This window comes from Physeter macrocephalus, chromosome 17, assembly GCF_002837175.3.
Source record: "Physeter macrocephalus isolate SW-GA chromosome 17, ASM283717v5, whole genome shotgun sequence".
Taxonomy (NCBI): domain Eukaryota; kingdom Metazoa; phylum Chordata; class Mammalia; order Artiodactyla; family Physeteridae; genus Physeter; species Physeter macrocephalus.
The window spans coordinates 38,992,376-39,009,371 of NC_041230.1; the positions used below are offsets into that span (position 1 = coordinate 38,992,376).

A 16,996-nucleotide genomic window follows, 5' to 3' on the forward strand; every position below is an offset into this window, starting at 1 on the left:
GTAGTTGTGGCTCGCGGTCTCTAGAGCGCAGGCTCAGTAGTTGTGGTGCACGGGCTTAGTTGCTCCGCGGCATGTGGGATCTTCCCGGACCAGGGCTCAAACCCGTGTCCCCTGCATTGGCAGGCGGATTCTTAACCACTGCGCCACCAGGGGAGCCCTGAACCTTGTTTTTATTCCTCCTCCTCCACACTGTTCATGCCCCCAACCAAGAAGCTCCTTAACAAATTGCTCAGAACCTACTCCTTGGCATGAGCCCTAGAATGCTGGAGTTTGTATAGACTGATTTTATGAGGTTGTATTGGCTAAGCAGAGTTGATTCACTGGTCCAAGCTTGGGTTTACAACAAGTGCCACATTCTCAGCATCAACAGAACCCAATATAGAAAAGTGCTGTGCAAGAAAGAACAAATGGGCAGCCACTACGTAGAACAGTGTGGAGGTTCCTTAAAAAACTTACAGATAAATTTACCATAAGATCCAGCAATTCCACTCCTGGGCACATATCCGGAAAAGATGAAAACTCTAATTCAAAGATACATGCACCCCAGTGTTCATAGCAGCACTATTTACAATAGCCAAGACATGGAAGCAACCTAAATGTCCATCGACAGAGGAATGGATAAAGATGTGGTACATATATACAACGGAATATTACTCAGCCATAAGAAAGAATGACATAATGCCATTTGCAGTAAAATGGATGGACCTAGAGATTATCATACTAAGCGAAGTAAGCCAGAAAGAGAAAGACAGATACATGATACCACTTATATGTGGAATCTAAAAAAATGATACTAATGAACGTATTTACAAAAGAGAAATAGAGTCATAGACATAGAAAACAAACTTACGGTTACCAAAGGGGAAGGGGGGGCAATAAATTAGGAGTTTTGGATTACTAGATACACACTACTATATATAAAATAAACAACAAAGACCTACTGCATAGCACAGGGAACTATATTCAATATCTTGTAATAACCTATAATGGAAAAGAATCTGAAAAAAAACACATATATATATATCTGAAGCACTTTGCTGTACACCTGAAACTATCACAACATTGTAAATCAACTACTTAAAAATAAAAAGAGCAAATGGAATTGGGCATTTGCAAGTCAATGACTTTCTACCTAAAATGTGGGAGCTGAGAATCTGATTTCTGCTCTAGTGAAAAAGTTAGAACATGAAGTTATTGATCTGATTCAGAATCAAGCCTAAACGTGCTCCATGTGCCAGCCCACAAAAAACTTAGATTTAGTGCCTTTATTCCCCCTTTCCTTCCTCCATTCACACCTCCATCCCCAGCAATGGCAACACCACTGCAGAAATGAGGTGTCCTCAGAGCCTGTTTTCAAGCTAGCATCCTAGGAGAAAGTCAACGACCAGTGATCAAGTGGGATGGGGAGGAGTTCTGGTTTCCCATCATCAGAAGCGGCTGCTCAGGACAGAACTTCCTCTAGGAGGCAGGGCTTCCTCCCGGAAGCACTGCCTTATAAAGCAGTCAGTGTCTGGACAGCAGGCTCGAGCCAGACAAGCAAAGCAAGAGGTCAGAGCAGAGTAGGCAGAACAAAGGGAAGATGAACACAGCCAGTGGATCTCAACCCTGCCAGCCCTTGCTATGGGCTGAACTGTATCCCACCAAAATTCATACATTGAGCCCTACCCTCAGCGCCTCAGAATGTATTTGGAAATAGAGCCTTTAAAGAGGTGATCCAGTTAAAATGATCCCATTAAGATGGACCCTAATCCAATCTGACTGGTGTCCTTATAAGAAGAGGAAATTTGGACAAAGAGATACCATGGCTCATGTGAACAGAGGAAAGACTCTCTGAAGACACAGCAAAAGCATGGCCATGTGCAAGCCTAGGAAAGAGGCCTCAGAAGAAACCAACCAACCCTGCTAGCACCTTGAGCTTGAATTTCTAGCCTACAGAACTGTGAGAAAATATATTTCTATTGTTTAAGCCACCCTGTGGTATCTTGTTATGGCAGCCCTAGCAGGCTAATACAAACCTCTCTAATTGTAGGGACTTTTAATTCTGTCTTCCAGCTGGAACAGTCTATCAAATAAGTGGAGTTAATATGTTCTCAGTTTCTTTGTTTCACGTTTATCCACCAGTTAGGTCCCTCTCTTTTGTTTGCTTATTAATTCTTTAGTTAATTATTAGTTCTTCCAGCAGATATTGAGTGTCTGTCTTTTGCCAGGCCCCTGGAAAAGCCCCAGCCCTGTGCTCTCAATGATGCAAAAGTATAGTGACTATAACATCATTGGTGCCAGACATCAAATGAAAGCCTCCCCACTCAGCCATCAGTGTCTAAAAGAGCAGTGTTTCAGGGTAGAAGCTGAGAAGCCATGATTTGGAGGGTGTCTGCCTCCTCATCTCACCCAGACTCCTCAAAGGCCTTGTCCTGCCACTCCTGCCATTATCCTGACTCCAGTGTCCACAGGGATGCTCAGCACCGGGCCTTTTGGTTCCTTGAACTCCCCATGTGTGATGATGGCCCCTTGGCTCCATCTCACCCATCCTCCAGCTCCCATGGTAGCCCCTCGACTGTGTTATACCTGAAACAGAGCCATTTCCAAAATTAAAAACTGAAGCATCCCTCTCCAGTGTGTTCCCACCGTGACTATCCTTCAGTCTTTGGAGTCCTCAATTAATCCACTGACACTTTTACTTTCTCCCTATTCACTTCCCACCTTACCTGGCTCTGATTCCATTGCAGTACCACATTCACCAAACCTGTGAATTCCCTTGCTGCTCTATCTTCATGGCAGCCTCATGGATGAACCCGCACTCGAGTGGCTGAGTACCGGGGAGAAAAATCCAAAGCAAATTGTCATCTCTATACATTTATAGAAGTTGCCACCCTTTACCAGGTTTGCCCTTAACACAGTTCACTTGAAATGATTTCAAACCATTCTTACTCTCCTCACACCCCAGGCCTTCTACCTTCTCTCCCTCTCTCTCAGCAGATTCTCTTTCCTTCTAATTCACCAAGAAAACAGAATCCATCCAAAGGTACTCTCCCAACTTCTTGTTACCTTCTGGCCAGCCTAGGTAGGCAACTATCTTCTCTGCTCCCACTGTAATGTCTGCAGCCAATCCACCCACCTAGGCTTTGGTCCTATTCTCGTTGGCTAGCTTTCTTTACTAGATCCTTCCTATTGGTTTTTTAGACATGCTGAACTCAATGAATGTGAAACAACCAATCTGCTCTGCTTAAGTTCACCTGGGTAGAGCCCCCAGCTTTGGAGGCCTAAGAAAATCACTTTCCTAAGGAGAAAAGTAGTATAAAGGAAAACAGAATTGGCTTCAGACAGCGCCACCGGCCTCATAATAACCGTTACCAGGGACAGAGCCCCAGTGTGGGGTACACTGTTTACATTAGCTAGCTCATTCATTTTCTCCGAAAGGCAGACAAGGTAGATACTAATTGTTATTATTATACCCTATTAAACATCAGGAACCCAAAGCTCTGGGAAGTCAGGCTTATTGTGCGAGTAAAAACTGCCCTATAGGTGCTGTTTTATTCAAAGTGGGATCCAGGACTTAAGGATTCCATTCCGCTCTGCGTCTGGCCCCGCCCCCTCGGGCCCCCAGTCCCGCCCCACCCCCGACACGCCTCTTGCCCCGTCCCGGCCCTAGTCCCACAGCCACGGCGGGGAGCGGCGTCTGCAGTGCCGGTCGTGGCCGCCGGGGGGCAGCCGCGCGGCTCGGGCCCGACCGCTCTGGGCCGCGCTACTCGGTCGCCCTCGGACTCTGCTCCCCTGCGAGTGGTCACCCTGTCCGCGCCCAGCGCCGACCCGCCGGGCTCCCCGCGCCGGACCAGCTCCTCGGCTCTCGGGGCCGGACCGAGGCTGCAAGCGGGGCCGGACCGAGGCTGCAAGCAGAGCCGCGGGGTGTGGGGCGGACCCAGGAGATGAAATGACAACGTCAACCCTCCAGGTACCTCGGCGCGGCGCGGCCCGGCCCGGCTTGAGGAGGCCGAAGGAGGCGCGGCGGGGCCTGCGAGCGGGCGGGCGGGCGGCCTCCTCGGAGCCCAGGCCTCGCGCCCCCGCCCCGTCGCCCTGTCGTCGCCTCCGCCCGTTTCTCTTTTCTCGTGCTCAGAGCCGAGGGTCGCCTCCCGTCCAGAACGCCCGGCTCCCTCGGCCGCGCAGGGCCCCGAGGCCGCTACGTGTAGCCGGCTCCCCGGCACTGCCCTGGGGATCAGCTTCACCCGGGCCTCACAAGCGACACCCGGGAAGCTCGGGCCTGCGGTCCGGCCGCTGGCTTCCCCTCCTCCTCCTCCTCCTCCTGCTTCCCTTCGAACAAACCCCCGCTCTTCCACGGTCTCCGATTTCCTCTTCTCGGCCAAAGACCCTTCATTCATTCCCTAGATCGCGTCGGGTGGTGCTGAGGTGGCGCCACCTGGATGCATGACTGACCCATCCTCCAGGTGCTGCCGGCCTTTGCTGGGCCGGAAAACAGAAACTGTTTTGCCTCAGACCTGAGTTTGAATCTCGGCTCTGCCACTCACTAGCATGTGACCTTGGGCGCTCGTTAGTTGATCTTGGAATCTCGGGTTTTCCGTCAGTAACGTGGGGTAATCCCCTGTATAGGGTTGTTGTGATAGTGGCTCTAGATTGAGTAAGTCAGGTAAAGCATTCTTAACAGTGTCGGTTACATGGTTACATACTAAGTGTTCATTAAGTGATGACAGACACAGTGCTTGGGGGAGTTGGGCAAGAGGTCATGGAAGAAGAGGCATTTGGCTGGGTGGTCAAAGGATGGGGGGGCATGCAGATACCTGGAGGTGGAGGAGGGATGGTTACTCCAGGTGGACAAAAAGAGAGGGAGGAGCAGAGGCGTGGAATACAGTGGGGTACTAAGCCAGGAATTTGCTGGAGTCCAAAGCCAAGCCCCACCATCCACCAGCAGAAGCTGTTATCACACGGGTCGACAAACATGGCCTGCAGATCCCACCTGCCCAGTTTTTACTGGGCTTGTGAGATAAGAATGTTTTTTCCTTTTTTTAAAAGAACAGCTTTATTAAGATATAATTCACATGCCATACAATTCACCTATTTAAAGTGTACAGTTCAGTGCTTTTAGTATATTCATAGTTGTGCAACCATCACCACAATCACTTTTAGAACACTTTCATCACCCCAGAAAGAAACCCTGGTGCCTTTAGCAGTCACACATCCCCCCTCCTGATCCCTCTATTCCTCCTAACCCTAGGCAAACACTAATCTACTCTTTGTCCCTATGCATTTCCATATTCCGGGCATTTCATATAAATGGAATTATATAATATGTGGTCCAGTGTGACTGGCTTCTTTCACTTAACATCGTGTCCTAGGTTTTTACGTTTTTAAGTGTCTGAAAAAAGGGGTATTTCATGATATGTGAAAATCATGAAATTAAAATTTCAGTAGCTATAAAGTTTTATTGGAACACATCTCTGCTCATTCGTTTACATAATTGTCTGTGGCTGCTTTGGGGCTACAAAGGCATAGTTGAGTAGTTGCAACAGAGATTGTATGGCAGGAAAGTCTAAAATATTTACATTCTGGTCCTTTACAGAAAGTTTGCTACCTCCTCTGTTAGCACATCTTTGTTACCCTTTTCATTCATCCTCATCCTTTGGCACACCTGTTACTAGAGATTCAGCAGGGCTGGTAGTTTTGTTTTTTTTTTTTTTTTTTTTTTTTTTGTGGTATGCGGGCCTTCCTCTGCCGTGGCCTCTCCCGTCGCGGAGCACAGGCTCCGGACGCGCAGGCCCAGCGGCCACGGCTCACGGGCCCAGCCGCTCCGCGGCACGTGGGATCCTCCCAGACCGGGCCGCGAACCCGGTTCCCCTGCATCGGCAGGCGGACGCGCAACCACTGCGCCACCAGGGAAGCCCAGGGCTGGTCGTTTTATTTGTTACCTTTCCATCCTGTTATGCAAAACTGTTCGTCTCCAAGTTGCAACTCAGTCCTCTTGTATGTGAAAAACTATTTATGGTTGCCAGAACAACCGAAGGTACTCTGAGGTGCATGAATTAATAGAGTATCTAGAAGGAGGGAGGGGATGGGCCTGCCTTGCCATGTGAGAGGCAGAGCATACCTGGAGTATCGTTCTGAACCCCCCTTTCAAAAGGACAGACCCAAGCAAAGTGTATAGAGTGGAAAAGTCCAAGGAACTGGGGGTGTGTATTCTGGAAACTAGAAGCCACTGGTGATAGGAGCACCACTTTCGTGTCTATCTGGACGAAGGGCCTCGTGGAGGAGAGTAGACACGTGAAGCTTGTGGTTAAACTAATTATGCAGGAAGGTTCAGGGTGCCTAGCCATTATCTATTTGTAAGTATTGTAGGGAGCTGAAGCTTGAAAACAGTAGCCAACACTCACCTTTCCTCATCTCTTCAACCTGGTGAGTTTGTTTAACATCATCCTGCCCTAATCTATCCCAGTCTGTTTGTTCTGTAGCACTCCCTGTGTCTTTCTGAGACTTCTTATTTTCATATGAGAAAGGGCTGCACAGATGCCCAGACCCTGCCAAGAGCTGGTCAGGAGGCTTATTGTTCACTGTGGACGGAACTGTGTGTATACAGTGGGTTCTGCCTGCCTGGTGTCTAGTGCTGTATCAGCCTGCAGAGGATAATTCTGGTAATGCTTCCCGGGTTGGTAAAGCTGTGGTTTCTAAAGCTGGATATGTAGTCGTGGGGCAGCTGCCTGAAAGATCCAGCATGCTTTAAGTTCAGGGCAGAGTACAGGCCTACAGGGTTTAAGAGGTCTACAAAGACTCTCACAGAGTTTTTAGGAGGTTCCAGAGGATCGCTCCCCTCCACTGGCAGCTCATACATGCCTCTGGAGTAAGCATACACTTTTCCTCCTGGATCTACTGGTGTATTGAATCACACGTCTAAGCATCCCTTCCCTAGGTCTCAACTTTAGGGAAACTATCTTCTCTTTTCAGCCTAGAGAAGTGAGTTGGGCCAGTAGAAAGAAGCAGAGATGCCTTTAAGTCCATCTCATAAAACTCTTGGGTCAATGGAGGACTTTCCTAGCTGGCTGCCTCCTCTCTGGCCCATGAGGTCGAGGGTGGTTTCTGGCCTCCATGCTGAACCGCACAGCAATCAGTTGGTTCTGGGGTTTGCCCTGTTGCAGGCTCTCAGTCCAGGTCTATTTCTCTTTCCCCTGAAGCTGTGAAATAGAAAGTGAACTCTCCCTTTGAGCCCTAACCTGAGATATTTGATCAGGCTTCTGCTTGACTGAGAAGGAGGTTGCTTTTAACTGTATGAGTGTATTGTGAAGAGGAACGGCTGTCTTTTAAAGCTTCCTTTCCGGGCCTTTCTAGTTGATGTTGAACAAGTAGGCCAACATAAAGATCTGTGACTGACAGATTCCCGAGCCTGGCAATATCTCTTATCAGTGTATTCCTGCTGCCTGGAACCCAGGGGCTTTTTGGATCTCTTGGGAAGCACTGGGTTATATGTTTTGCCTTTCCAGAAAGCCATTGATTTGGTGACAAAAGCCACAGAAGAGGATAAAGCCAAGAACTACGAGGAGGCACTCCGGCTCTACCAGCATGCCGTGGAGTATTTCCTGCACGCTATCAAATGTGAGTCCCACGTGGGGTCCTCCCCAGCCGCAGAGCCCCTGCGAGAGGAGGGCGGGCACACGGGGGCTCACAGGGGCCCCTACGTGGTTCCTCTTTGCAGATGAGGCACACAGCGACAAGGCCAAGGAGAGCATTCGAGCCAAGTGCATGCAGTACCTAGACCGGGCAGAGAAGCTGAAGGATTATTTACGAAATAAAGAGAAGCATGGCAAGAAGCCAGTCAAAGAGAACCAGAGCGAGAGCAAGGGGTGAGTATGGAGGAGCGGAGGACCTGGTGGGGACCAGAGCCCCCACGAACAGCTGTCTGTTTCCTGTGTCGACGTCGTCTTGGTGCTGATGCTGCTGTGGACTTTTCCGGCACCTTCCTTTTGGGAAATTCTATTCATAATAGTGATAATGCCTGCAGCTGCCTTCGTCAGACATTTTACAGGAAACTTCCACTTATCAATACATCATCTCATTGGATCTGTATGGAAAAGCTGCGGGCAAGGTGGGGAGCCAGACTCTCAGGATCTAGCCCGGCTCTGCCACTTCCTAGCCGTGTGACCTCGGACAAGTGCCATGACCCTCCTGAGCCTGCAGGGTCCTCATCTGTAGGAGGAGGAAGGTGGTGGGACTTCCCCCTAGTGTTGCTCTAAGGAGCAAATGAGATGATGCGGGTAAGGCCCTGAGAAGAGGGCTTGGAGCGCAGTAAGGATCGAACAAATGTCAGCTGCTGTTATTCTCATCTTCATCTGACAGATATGGCAGCAGACGCAGAGAGGTTCAGGGATGGCCACAGACCTGGTACTTGATGGAGTCTGGACCCACACCCAGGGCCTCTGTTTCTGACTTTAAAGCCACTGTTCCCTCTACAGCCTGTCACCTCCCATCTGTGGTTTGAGCACAAAGGCCAGTGGTGTCCTGGAGGTGAGGGGAGGGTGCCCAGCTGGGGAGTAGGAGAGAGGAAGGTGGTGTGTCAGCTGACTCCCCAGAGGGGGAGGCCCTGCTCCTGGACGGAGAGGACATGTCGCCTGTGCTTAGACTCCCCAGAGTACGAGACACACTGAGGTAGGGGCAGGAGGGCTGGAAGAGTTTTAAGGATGGCAAGTTACTTATGTCCGAATAGGGATTGGCCCTGGAGGCATAGCCACTTGCTGTCCTGTTTTGAGTCTCTATGAAAGGCCAGTAACAGCTCCAAGTGCTTGCCTGGCTGCTCTTGAAGTCCAGCCAAAGCACAGGTCCCTCACCAGCCTTCTAGAGAGGACACATGTCGCGATTCTTATGCCCTTGATGAAGAAGCGAGGGTGGGTTATGAGAGTGTTTCCTAGAGGATCCAGAGGGGAGTGCTGATGATTTGTGGCCCCGACATCCCGGAGGTGCCTGTCTGCGGGTCTCTCACCACTGTTGAGCAGGGAAAGCATCTTTTTAGCATCAGGCTGGCAGCCAGAGCCTGGCCTTGCTCTGAGAGCCCCCTTGCCAACTGCCTCTTGCTCCAGCCTGTCATCTTCTGTCTCCTTTCCCAGCAGCGATAGTGACAGTGAAGGGGATAATCCAGAGAAAAAGAAATTGCAAGAACAGCTGATGGGTAAGAGGCTTGAGGCCTGTGGTGACGGGAGGGGGATGTGGCAAGGACCCCCTGGCAAGTCGGGCTCCAGGTCGAAGGCTCTGCCCTCATCTTGCAGGTGCTGTCGTGATGGAGAAGCCCAACATTCGGTGGAATGACGTGGCTGGGCTGGAGGGGGCCAAGGAGGCCCTCAAAGAAGCTGTCATTTTGCCAATTAAATTCCCACACTTGTTCACAGGTAAGAGTTAAGCCACTTTAGGCCCAGATGCAAAAATATCAGGCTTCTGGGAATTCCCTGGCGGTCCAGTGGTTAGGACTCTGCACTGTCACTGCTGTGGTCTCGGGTCAGTCCCTGGTTGGGGAACTAACATTCCGCAAGCCGCGTGGCGTGGCCAAAAAAAAAAAGAAAAATCAGGCTTCTGAGGCCACCAGCTGAGGGCCCCCATTATGAAGGTGTCCAGGTGGCAGATGGTGACTCGGCTCCCTTTTGCCCTTAGCAGGCAAGGGCCCAAGGGCTGCTCATCACGGTCATCTACTCCTTGGCTTCTCTCCAGTGTCAGAAACACTTTTGTGGCTAGAACTTTGACTCGACCATCTCAGCGGTAGGCAGGGTTAGGAACCAGTGCCAGCCAGTGTCACTTTGCCAGGTCCTGGGGGTCATGAGCCAGGGCTAGGATCAAGCCCTCGGCAGGTGATTTAGTTCCCTTTACTCCTTTGCTCCTAGAGCAAAGTTGTCATGTAGAACTTTTCATTTCCGACTGTGTTTACCATGACTAAGGCCCCTCTGCTTTTTTCTGTTCCCTTTCCCCAATCAGGAAGAATCTTACTTCAGTTCATTCTTTCTCGTAGGCAAGCGTACCCCTTGGCGGGGAATACTGCTCTTTGGACCCCCTGGCACAGGGAAATCCTACCTGGCCAAAGCAGTGGCAACGGAGGCCAACAACTCTACCTTCTTCTCTGTGTCCTCCTCAGACTTGATGTCTAAGTGGTTGGGGGAGAGTGAGAAGTAAGTCAGCCGCCAGGCTCCACTCTCCTGGCAGCCCTGGCAGCTGCTCGTGGTCCAGCTTCCCTGCCCTTGGAATCACCTCCCAGAGGAGCCGCTGTGGATGGCCGGGAAGAGTAGCTGGGAGAGGGGTATCTTGCTAGCTCGTCAGGTGGGACACGGTCCTGACAGAGCCAGCGGAGACTGGAAGGGAACTTGGGAGCCATGAGTCCTCATGAAGGGAAGGGAAAGGCGCTCCCAGGAACTGGGTTTCCGCTGAGTGTTGTCTGTTGGGGACTTTATACAGTTAACTTATTCCCCACACTGGCTCCCGTTTTGCAGACGATCAAACTGAGGCGGAGAGGAAGGGAAGTGACTTGTCCTCAGTCCAGAGCTAATGAACGGGGCTGCCAGGATTTGAAGTTGTTGCCAAGGCTTGCTCTTCCTCTCAGTGCAGTGCTGCCGGAGGATTTGTTACCACCATTTTTTCTGTCATCTCAGCCTCTCCAAGGGAAGGGCGAGAGGAGAGGTGGTGCCTGGGACCCCGGCTGGGCATGTGTGCAGGTGTCTGGATCCCAACCCTGTGTCTCACCCTCACAGGCTAGTCAAGAACCTGTTTGAGCTGGCCAGGCAGCACAAGCCCTCCATCATCTTCATCGACGAGGTGGATTCACTCTGCGGATCCCGCAACGAAAATGAGAGTGAGGCCGCCCGAAGGATCAAAACGGAGTTCCTGGTCCAGATGCAGGGTGTGTGCCAGTCCCGGGTCCCCTCCCTGGTTCTCGTCCCCCACTAAAGCCAGCGTAGGGCATCATTATTTAGCTGTGGCTGGATCTGACTGTCCTTTCGGTGGAGGGGATATCAGAGAAGCAATTCTTAGCTCCTCATTGAGGAGAGGTTACTGCGGCCTTGGCCGGCCACCTCTCCACCCCTGCCAAGGCAGGCAGGGCTGTAGGGCTCTTCACCCAAGTAAAGCCAGCCGGGTCCCTGCCAGTGGTGTCACAGGGACAGCTCCAGTTCAGGACGCAAAGTCCCTGAGGTCCTTCCCACAGGTTCTGACTGATCCTTGCAGGTGTTGAGTTGGCGTCTGTGTTTCCCTTTCTCCACAGGGGTGGGGAATAACAATGATGGGACTCTGGTACTTGGTGCCACAAACATCCCGTGGGTTTTGGATTCAGCCATTAGAAGGAGGTGAGTCTTCCCCAGTAGGAGCCACGGGCCGAGATCTGTCTCCGGCCGTGGTCAACCTGCTGCTGGCAGCAGGGGGTGCAGCCTGACCCTGTTTCTCTGGCGGCTTCTCCATGTCTGCAGAGCCCTTAGTGAAGCCGGCTTCTGGAGGGCCCCCCAGGCCTCTCCATTGAGACCATCCCGCCATCCGCTCTCAAGTCCTGCCATGTGCTTGGCTCTCTAGGTTTGAAAAGCGAATTTATATCCCATTGCCGGAGGAGGCTGCCCGTGCCCAGATGTTCCGGTTGCATCTGGGGAGCACTCCTCACAACCTCACAGACGCCAACATCCACGAGCTGGCCCGGAAGACGGAAGGCTACTCAGGCGCAGACATCAGCATCATCGTGCGGGATTCCCTCATGCAGCCCGTGAGGAAAGTACAGTCAGCAACACACTTCAAAAAGGTGAGCGGGCGGGCTTCCCTGGTGGCGCAGTGGTTGCGCGTCCGCCTGCCGGTGCAGGGGAGCCGGGTTCGTGCCCCGGTCTGGGAGGGTCCCGCGTGCCGCGGAGCGGCTGGGCCCGTGAGCCGTGGCCTCTGGGCCTGCGCGTCCGGAGCCCCTGCTCCGCAACGGGGGAGGCCACAGCAGAGGGAGGCCCGCATACCACAAAAAAAAGGTGAGCGGGCTAGCAAGGAATTGCTTAGAAAGTGTCACAGGAAAGGGGATATTGGCTTTCTGGCTGCTTGGGTGACACATTTTGGGTCTCCTGGGGAGCCAAGGGTAAGTGCATGGCGAGCTCTCTGACTCCAGGGGCTGGGGTTGCACCTGCTTCCACCTCCCCTGCAGTTCTGGCTGGAGGGCGACCATCTCAGATTGTGTGATGCTAGAGGACAGGGCACCGTGACTGTCACCTCTGCCACCCCTGCAGTCAGCACTGTGCTGATGCGCGTGGTAGACCCTGCTGCATGTCTGAAAGCAGTGGGTACAAAATCACACACCATGAAGGGGAACTCCATTCACGCAGCAGGTGTTTGTCAGGTGTCGCTGAGGGTCCTGCTGTGTGCCTGGCACTGTTCTAGGTGTTGGGGAGACACTTGTGACCACAGCAGACAAAAATCCCTGCCCTACAGGAGCCTCGTTTCTAGTGGGGGAGACAGACAACAGACAAAAAAGACTCATTTCTTAGAGGGTGATGAGGGGAAGACAGAGCCGGGGAGGGAGGTCTGGTGTTTCTGAGGTTTGGAGGGGGTGTGGGTAGGTTTCACTCTTAAACGATAGGCCATACTGGGTGACACTGAGTCAAGAGTTGAAGGACGGGAGGGATTGAGCCTTGGGGATATCTGGGGAGATGTTGCCAATGGAGCACGCAGCCTTCGGTTGGAAAAACATTTTGATGTCACTGCACTTGTGGTGAGATTTGATGGAGTTGATGAGGAAGAGGAAGCTTTCTAGGCATTTGGGCCACAGACTGAGATTCCAGAGAACAGTAGCTGGAATAGCATGCTGATCACGAACCTCTGAAATCAGACTTGGAACCACACTGACTGCCCAGCCCAAGGGTTTGAAGGAGCCCATCAGTCAGATCAGACTGATGATCTAGAAACCCAGGCATTTGTTCATACCATGCTATTACCTTCTGCTCAGGACTCAGAAACCTGAGACGTCCTGCCCCTTCCCCAAATGCCAAGGGGCAACCCCTCCAGCCAGTCAAACTCCTGTTTGGTTTCAGGTCTGTGGCCCTTCCCGCACCAACCCTAGCATTATGATCGACGACCTCCTGACCCCATGCTCACCAGGGGACCCAGGGGCCATGGAGATGACTTGGATGGATGTCCCCGGTGACAAACTCTTAGAGCCTGTGGTTTGCATGGTAAGTGGCCAGCTGGGAGAGAGGACTACACAGAGCTTGTTTTGTACACAGAAGGAACCAGTAAATGTCTGTCAGCACAGTTTGATTTGGTGCAGTTGCATAGGCAGCCTCTCATCTGACTTTTCTTGGCCTCTCCTTTTCCTGGTCTTGCCTGTTCTGTGAGGCAAGTGTTTGCCATTGGGCCTGGTGTGGTGGGCGTGCAGTTAGAAAAGAGCTTCTCACACGAGTTAAGAAATAATGGGAACTTAGATTCTCTCAACCGGAAGTAGGTCATCTGGAAATGACATGAGCTGCCTCAGGAGGGGAGCGTCCCTGCCCCAGGAGGCCTTCAGGCAGAAGCCAGGCAACGGGAGTTCTGCATTAGGGGCTGGGGCGTGACCTCGGCGCCAGGGCTCTTCCCACCCTGGACTGCATGGGGCTGAGACTAAGGCAGGCTGAGGCCCTGGAGCCCAGCCTCCCTCACCCACAAGCACTTGTCTTTGCAGTCGGACATGCTCCGGTCTTTGGCCACCACTCGGCCCACCGTGAATGCAGATGACCTCCTGAAAGTGAAGAAATTCTCAGAGGACTTTGGACAGGAGAGTTAAAACCTTCTTCACATGCGTGATGGTGAAGGTGGGAGTTGATTGGGGTCAATCCATGGTACTCCCCATGTCAGTGGCCAGACAGGGCTCCAGGGCTTGTCCTAAAGTCACTACAGCATCCCCTCTGCTGTCTGGCCATCAGCTGGGGGAGCAGGAAGGAAGGGCCTCCCCGGCCTCGGAGACGCAGAAGCACATTCGGCACCCAGTGGAATACTGGCTCTTCCTGCTTCCTCCTCCTCCTCTTCTGGATGCTCACCACCTCCTTGTCCTGCCCCTCCATGGTTTTTTCTTTAAACCATTTTTTGTTCCCCTAAATTAATGCTGCTTGGATTTCCGTCTTGTTTATAAATAAAGTTAAAATCTGCCTGAAGCGTCAAGGAGCGGGAGCAGCCCGTGCTTTGGGCGTGATGCAGGTGCAGCAGACCTTCAGGATGGCTGGCCAGAGCCCCGCTGCCCATCCCTTCTAGACCCAAGTGTTGCTCCGTGTGAACAGAATCGCTGATGCCCTGGGTCCCCAGCCCAGGCTCTGTCTGTAAAGGCCAAGAGTAAAGCCAAGCCATTCTCTCCTTCCGGGCCCTGTGTCCTCCCTGCAGGAGAAGAGGATGGTTTTTGTGAGCACAAAGCTGTATAGATTAGAACGAGTGAAGGCAGTCAGGCGGGTTTCCCTGCTGCCTTTTCTTCCCTCTGAATGTGAGAACACTGAACCCGGCCACTGCCCCCGGGTCCCTGTCCAGGAAATGGGCTAATAAATCCTTTTCCTTTCTTGAGCCACCTGAGTGATCTCATCTTTGACTCTTGTCTGGGGCTCTTTCAAGGCCACACTTGCTTCTACTAGAAAGATCCTCTGGTGTCTGCTCTCTTCTTTTCAGTGGAGTAGCAAGTAAACAGGAACATCACCAGCTGCTGCAGTTCCTGGGCCTGTTCTCCAGTCAGATTCACGAGACCTTTCTTCCCCCAAGGCCTCAGAAGTGCGGTGGGGGTGTTTAAGGCACCTGGGCGATTCTTGTTGTTCAGCCTCCAGATCAGGGGCTGCAAACTGGGAAGCCTGTGGGCCAGACGTGGCCTGCAGTTGTGCTTTGGTTTGGTCTGCTGCCAACATTTAAAGTCAAGAGTTGACATAAAAATTTAGATCTCTGGCTTCTGAAACAGTAGCTTAGGGAACGCTGGACCTGAATCCCCGTGAAGCAGCCTATCAGCTGCAGCTGAGCAGGGCCTGCCTTGTTCGTAGGGGGGACTGTGGTCTCCAGCTCACCCGTCTCCACCTGGACTGCCTCACTCCTTTGCATTTCCTGTCTAGCCCCTGTAGCCATTTGAACCTGTGACTCCTGATAGTGAGACAGCCAAGGCTCCAGAGCTAGTAGCCCTGGAAGTGCTGTCTGAGGGGCAGCAGAAGCAGCCTGGCATCCGGTTGCTGTAGCTCTCCTCCCCCACCAAAACCTAGCATTCTTCCTCTGTATCTTCAACCAGAATGGTCCAGAGCTGATTATGTGGCCCCTCTTGATCTTATTAGCTTTGCACTGTGGTGTTTCTTTGATCTGGTTAGGAGCATCTGCTGAATTGAGCCAACTTTTGCTTGGTTCCTTGAAGGCTTAGGCCCAGTGTTCCTCTCCAGTGCTGGTGGATCAGCAGGCCTGACCTCCAGATGTCACTGGCTGGGATCTTTGTCACTCACTCAGGAGCTCCCCTATTATATTCTTGATTAGTTATGTGCCTTCAGCCACCAACTGCTGGTCTATAAACCACCCCCTCCTTGTACTGCTTCATTTTAGTTGTGTCTGGTTACCTTTACTTAAATCAGAAGGCTCTGGCCTTTTTTTTTCTTAACCTGCTTCCTTATTTCTACTGCTTGAACACCTTGGCAAGTCACAGGGGTTAGCAGAAACTGTAGGACTGCTGTGGTTCATCCTCACAGCTCTAGTCACAGCTTTCACAGCTGCCCTGCCTTTCCATTTATCTCTCTACCACCAGTAACAGGGCAAATGAATGTTCTGTTCACTACTGAGGCTGGCACGGTGGCTGTGCTCAATGTGGCTAATATGTGCAGAGGAATTTCCTTCCCTAAGCGCTTGCTCTGAAATTCACTTCCTCCCTACCTGGGAATTCTGTTCTAAACCTTCTGCCTACATTGATTTTCGCTGTGGAAGTTGACTTCTAAAACTTTTATTAGCTTATGGTGCTGATCTGTGTAGTTTTGCAGCTGATGTATCTGGCCAAGGTGGGAGAGGTTTTCTTTCTTGTAAATGCAAGAATTTGTTGTCTTTGGGTTGTAGTGTCTTGGGCTAGTTGATCAAATCCTTCCTTGTATGTGGATTTGGTTACAACAGTAAATTTCATATATCGTCAGCGGCGTAGTCTCAGGCTTTCTCCACAGTCCACTCTGGGCAATCGTTTACTTTTAGGCCTAGATTCGGGAAGCTTCAGGCAAATACTACTGATCTGCGTTACAAAGGCATTACTAAGGACTGTTAACCGCAGAGCCTGTAAGGAATCTTCAGAATGTTTTGATGCCATCCTGCAGGAGCTTCTGAACACTGTCCAATAGAAGGGAGGCTCACTGAATTCTAATTTTCCTAAGGATACATGTTTTCAGTATACGTGAGAGCTTACTACAGATTCCCAGATGGCTGAGTCTCTGTCCTCACCTCAGGGCAGTGCTGGGCCCTGTTTCTCTCTGAAGTGTGATGCACAGAGAGCCAGTTCTCTTCTGCTTGGCCTCACAGGCCCCCAGGCTTGGCTGTTTAGAGAAAGCCATGCTGGGAAATGGGTCTTTCCTGGGGTCATTTAATTAACTACTGTTTAAAACACATTTTCTCTAAACAACTTACTGGACTTCTTACTCCATGGGTACTTGGATTTTGAGGACTTTGGTAAGAGTACCTGCATGGCAAAACTCAACATAAAGATGAGGTAAGACAAGTATCAAAAGAAATGAGTTCCTTAACCTCTTGACAAAGCTGTGACGGAATCTTAAAGCTAAAACACTGGTCACCATGATGCTAATTTATTTTCTTCAGAATAAGTGTGCTGACGAGGAAGCACAAGTTCTGCTTTCTGTTTCTGCCCTAATTGTGACAGGAAGAGGCTCTTTGCTCCTTCTCAACTACAGGCATCCCCCACTTTTCGAAACTTCACTTTACACTGCTTTGCTTTTATGAAAGACCTATTTTTTTTTTTTTTTTTTTTTTTTTTTTTTTTTTTTGCGGTGGGCGGGCCTCTCACTGCCGTGGCCTCTCCCGCTGCGGAGCACAGGCTCCGGAC

General features: G+C 51.3%; 1 protein-coding gene across 4 annotated transcripts in view; it reads left to right on the forward strand.

Moving 5' to 3' along the window:
- Nucleotides 1–3,750: 3,750 nt before the first annotated feature.
- The window catches only part of VPS4A (vacuolar protein sorting 4 homolog A), a 14,168-nt gene continuing 922 nt past the window's right edge, over nt 3,751–16,996 (forward strand). Inside the window, exons 1-11 of one of the 4 annotated variants that reach the window (XM_028477649.2) lie at nt 3,753–3,949; nt 7,479–7,590; nt 7,691–7,838; nt 9,096–9,157; nt 9,255–9,374; nt 9,986–10,142; nt 10,719–10,867; nt 11,228–11,309; nt 11,530–11,749; nt 13,014–13,154; nt 13,640–13,769. In XM_028477649.2, the coding sequence (XP_028333450.1) occupies nt 3,929–3,949; nt 7,479–7,590; nt 7,691–7,838; nt 9,096–9,157; nt 9,255–9,374; nt 9,986–10,142; nt 10,719–10,867; nt 11,228–11,309; nt 11,530–11,749; nt 13,014–13,154; nt 13,640–13,741 (1,314 nt within the window). In that variant the 5' untranslated portion in view covers nt 3,753–3,928 and the 3' untranslated portion in view covers nt 13,742–13,769. Of the gene's footprint in view, nt 3,950–7,478; nt 7,591–7,690; nt 7,839–9,095; nt 9,158–9,254; nt 9,375–9,985; nt 10,143–10,718; nt 10,868–11,227; nt 11,310–11,529; nt 11,750–13,013; nt 13,155–13,639; nt 14,506–16,996 lie in introns of those variants that run through there. The other 3 variants (XM_024125064.3, XM_024125065.3, XM_028477648.2) reach the window with 3 other exon arrangements.